The following is a 5,490-nucleotide window of genomic DNA, read 5'->3' on the forward strand; positions in this document are numbered from 1 at the left end:
CTTCGTCTGACAGACTGTAACAGACTGGCTGGTTTTTTGTCTGCTACAGTCTGTTACAGTCTGTCAGATGAAGGCCTTGATGAATGCCACTAGGCATGAAAATACGTATTAGCCTCTATATATTTAATTCTCTATGTTGAATACTCAATATTTCATATATTCAATAAGACACGCTCGTATATATTATCCAATCCATACACGCTCGCGAGTCATGGCTGGCTCTACTACAAAGCGTCAACAAACAAGACAGCCATACTAAACCTGGTTACTATGTTAGTAATGATTTCGTCAAAAATTGTGCCAAAAGGCCGGAAAGACATGGCAAGCATAATAGCTATATTGGTGATAAGTTAGTAATATACTGTGTCAAAAAACGAGAGAGACATTGTAAATGGTTGTTATTTGTAAAACTGAGGAGTGATTCATTGCCTCGTAATCCGATGTAGCTAATTTTTTTACGAGGGTAAGTTAGGTCTGCGACACTGACATCCCATCCATGGGCGAATGTCTCACTAATCAGCTTAATGCTTCCAAAAATAAGAGGTAAGCAATGTCCTTGTCAACTATGGTGATTTGGAAAAAGAAAGGAAAAGAAATTAACATCGAAAGAATTTAGAGTTATAAACTCTCAACTTTTATGGACATATATTTCCGTTTCTCATCTAGAAGATTCAAAATGTTGGGAAGAATTTCATCTGAACCCTGATTTTCTAATTACATCTAAAACTTCTTTGGATGTCCTATAAACAATAAGAATTTATTCTTTTGTTCTTCCTTTCTGAAATAATAAGTTTCTTCAAGAAATTTTACGAATACAACAGAGAAGGGAGAAAGAAAATCCAAAGCCACAGAAACTATCTATCATATATGTCATTTGTTCTGCTCTTTGGTCGACTCCATATATGGTATTTGTTTGCGAACTAAAATTAATAACGTTTCTCTGAAGTCAGATCCATCCACCCCCACTTTCATATAAGGTTCGTTGAAGTTGAGGGCAATGTAAAATTTTAATGTCTCTGCTTCTGTTCCGCTTATCTGAGTCTGTTTCCCGTCTTCACATTCTTGTTTATTAACTTACATTGCATTCTGCCAAGCAGAGTAGTGAAGAGGGGCAAGTTCAAAGCGTGTTTCCTGTTTATATGATGCAGCAAGTTTATAGGGGAAAACAATGATTTAAAACAAATGGAAACACACAGGAAAATCTGTGACAACAAAATAACAAAAAAAACAAAAACAAATATAAGCAACAACAGAAACCACAACAATAACAACAAATAACAACAAATACTATACTAATGTTATCAACGTTCGCTTCTTGCAGAATAGCAACGACAAAATATCGTTTCCAATAACATTAAGGGTAAAAATAACAACAACAACAGCAGCGACGGTATTATATTGAGAATAACAATTCACGTCAACTTCAACACAAATACAAATTTTACTGATAGTGAGAGTTGCGTTTACAACAAGAATAACATCAACAATAACAGCAAGTACAATTTAAGTAGGAGCAACAACACTAAAAATTGAAAGCACAAGCAGCAACAAGTAGTCATATGAACGAAAGAAAGAGCTTCTAGGTAATTGCTCGTCCTGTTGGGAACAGCGGTCACTTCTCACTCAAAATCACAGTTTATATAATAGGGTACTGTATGTCTAGAGAAAAAGCCGTAGCAGTCATGGCTGGAATACATTTGATCATAATTCTGCTCAATAAAGGCTGCTAGTTTGTGTCACTAAACGACTAGAATATATCATTTCAGATTTGTATTATTTGTATTGGTTGGTGTGTGCGTATGTGTGTGTGTTTGTGTGGTTAAACTTTCACACGTGTAGTGAACGTGTGTCCACGCTAGTACACAAGAGCGTATTGAGTGCGTGTGTCTGTATCTGTGTGCGTGCGCGCACGCGTGTGTATTTCATGTGTATACGTAACTGTGTGCTTGCTCATGAACTTCGTATGGAAAGGCACTGAAATGTTTAACAAAATGTGGAATGTTTCACTTTACCTCTAATGCACTGTAACTGGAGAATGCAAATCAGTTCTTCGTTGTTATTATTATATTCATGTTAAGGCGACGAACTGGCAGAATCGTTAGCACGCCGAACGAAATGCTTAGCGGTACTTCGCCTGTCGCAGCGTTGTGAATTCAAATTCCGCCGAAGTCGACTTTGCCTTTCATCCTTTCGGGGTCGATAAACTAAGTACCAGTAAAACACTGGGGGTCGATGTAATCGATTATCTCACTCCCTCAAATTTCAGGCCTTGTGCCTATATTAGAAAGGATTATTTTACCCATGTATAACATTCTGCTTATTTGATGCGTATTTCTCGTTCAATTCTGTTTAAGTAGGTCAGTCCAACCATCCTTAATTCACATGGAACATCTGTAAACTCAGAGTACTTATTCATGAGTGCTTCGCCTAATGTTTTCTGTTGTGTATACATTATGTACTCACTTTTGCCTCTACTGTTCAGGAGGTGAGGGTATAAGTGGCACGATACAGCACTCAAAAACTGTCTGGACTGATCGTATGTTGCTACTTCCATCGCTTCGCTTAACATAAGATACTTTTAGAGTCTCAGTTAGCCTCTTTCTAATCTTTGAGTCTAAGTTGTAGATTTCTTCCGGTGACTTGCCTAATATATCAAATACCGATACTTACACCGAACCTACGGAAGCATTGCTGGACTTAGAATGCAGACAAATCTAACTTTCCGAACGCTGTTGACGTATTCATTTGTCAACTCGTTATATTCACAGCACCAACATATTTCTAACATTCTTCACTAGCGATAGGGAGCATAGACAGAGCATTGTCATCCTTATTTCTTGCCTGGTCAATGATCTTTCCTCCTTTGACTACTGCATATGGACACTTATCTTGACCAAACTCATTTCCTACATCTCGCGAAAATGTTGTGCTCTAGGTGCCTTGAATATTACTTGAGTAATATTACTTAATATTACTTGAGTAATATTACTTAATATTACTTGAGTATCAAGGCAGCGAGCTGTCAGAATCGTTATTACGCCGGGCGAAATGCTTAGCGGCATTTCGTTCGTTTTACGTTCTGAGTTCAAATTCCACCGAGGTCGACCTTGCTTTTCATAATTTCGGGATCGATAAAATAAGTACCAGCTGAATACTGGCGCGAATGTAATCGACTTACCCACTTTCCAAAAATTCTTCGCCTTGTGCTAAAATTTGAAATCAGTATTAGATGAACATCAGCAAAAAAAGGTATGTCTGACGTAAATTTTTCTTACTATGTATGTATATATTTATGTGTGTATGTAGGTAAGTATGAATACATATCTATATATTTAAGCATAAATGTACTCTGTGTGTGTGTGACATATCTTGTATTTGTATCATTCCTTATCATGTTTCTCCTCTCATTTTCAGCTGATAGGTTGTCAGAAACGTGAAACCCAACGATCTAGAACTTTCAACTTTACTTTACTGTCAACTGGTCGAAGCTCAAGCCTGAACATCACGCTATGCGCCAGCAGACAGTTACCCTTACACACGCAACAAACAATCACATAAATGCGCGCGCACGCACACACACACGCACGCACACATACACACGCACACACATACACACACACACATGCACGCACATTCGAACGCACGCAAGCAAACGCGTGCACACACATACGCACACACATACGCACACACACATATAATACCATACTGATGCATATAAATAGATAAATGTGCTTGTTTGTGTTGTGTGTCTATTAATTCACATTAAAAATTCAGAAACATGCATAAACTCGGACCCATGCACCTTCGTACAGATGACTGTACCCATGAACCCATTAGAGTCACCGACGTTCCTATACACCCTCAGATAACTCATTCGACCCATTTATATACCAATAAATGTAGAAGTAATCTTTGTCTGCATCAAATCTTCAATCTCACACTCATACTATACATGTAGTCATTTTGGCTTCTACAGAACAAAAGATAGTGTAACCGTATCATTTAAGTGAAGTATCTAACAACAGCGAGGTATTTCTTTGCTGAAACTTAGACGTCTAATAGAAGATTTGAAGACAATTAACCTTTTGTCTTGCCTTGGTTTTTATGTTATTTCTCGGTCTCCTTCACAAGGCTTTGAATGAAATCTGTTTTGTCTTTTGTTATGTTTTCGTGATTTTTTTTTAACTCACATTTCTCTCCGCTGTGTGAATATTTGCTTATTCAGTTACTTAGTATATACATACATACATACATACATACATACATACATACATACATATATATATATATATATATATATATATATGTGTGTGTGTGTGTGTGTGTGTGTGTGTTTGTATAGGGTGTCCATTAAGTCTATTTACAATTTTAAAAATTTATTACAAAAGCAAATAAAAATATAGATCTGTGAAAATTACTAAGTACATAGAACAAATCTGATAAACATATCTCATCAATTGCCTCTGTAAAAAATTCTTGAAGTTGTAAAGAGACTTTATGGACACCCTGTATATTTCTCTCTCTCTCTCTCTCTCTCTCTCTCTCTCTCTCTCTATCTGGGGAAGCAAAATTTACAATGAACGTTAAGTTGTTTTTTCTCAGCAGGCACTAAGTCAATTGTTTTGAAACAAGCATATATTGATGTCAGAATCATACCTGACACTATTATCCTTACCTTTTCAGAAACTTTTGCTCATGTGGGTAATCAGGAGAGTAAATGTCAAAGAGTGTGTGATTTGCTGAATGGACTCGTCACACCAAAGGAGATTTCAAGAATAGTTGGAATGTCCATAAAGACTGTTTATAATGTAAAGAATAGAATGGCTATGAGCAAAACTATTACGAGGAAGTCTGGAAGTGGAGGAATCAACAAAAAACGTACCAAAGCTTTTATTAAAGCTCTCAAATCCAAAATCCTAAAGGATCCAGCCAAATCCATGAGAAAAATGGCAATTGAACTTGAGGTAGACAACAAGACTATTAGAAATGCAGTAAAATATGATTTGAGGTTAAAATCTAACACAAGAACACGAAAACACTTGTTGACAACAACTATGAAGGAAAAGAGATTGGAAAGGTGCAAAAAAATTAGTACATGGTTCAAGAAAAAGTCCTCTATTGTAACGCTCTTTTCAGATGAAAAGATCTTCACTGTCGATGCTGTTCTGAACCGCAGAAATGACAGATTTATCGCAAAATCGACAGCTGAGGTTAGGGGGACATTCAAAACAAAACATCCTGCTCAAGTTATGGCTTTTGGTGTTGTGGCTTCCGGTGGAAAGAAAATGCCTATAAAATTTTACAAAGCTGATGAAAAGATCAATGTTAACACTTACTACAAGACTCTGAGATACCAGGTATTGCCATGGCTTAAAGCAAACTACTCAGGTGGTAATTATGTATGGACACAGGATGGTGCTCCAGCCCACACAGCTACAAAAATGAAAGATTTCTGCAAATCCAACTTTAGCAATTTTTTGGAATCATGTT

At 36.8% G+C, this 5,490-nt stretch overlaps 1 protein-coding gene across 1 annotated transcript in view; it reads left to right on the plus strand.

Annotated features, from left to right (window-relative positions):
* LOC106879525 (uncharacterized) overlaps window positions 1-5,490 on the plus strand; it is a 9,998-nt gene that overhangs the window by 3,634 nt on the left and 874 nt on the right. Inside the window, exon 2 of the mRNA XM_014929149.1 lies at window positions 4,684-5,357. Within this exon, the coding sequence (XP_014784635.1) occupies window positions 4,684-5,357 (674 nt within the window). The remainder of the gene's footprint in view (window positions 1-4,683; window positions 5,358-5,490) is intronic.

Source organism: Octopus bimaculoides, chromosome 2, assembly GCF_001194135.2.
Source record: "Octopus bimaculoides isolate UCB-OBI-ISO-001 chromosome 2, ASM119413v2, whole genome shotgun sequence".
Classification (NCBI taxonomy): domain Eukaryota; kingdom Metazoa; phylum Mollusca; class Cephalopoda; order Octopoda; family Octopodidae; genus Octopus; species Octopus bimaculoides.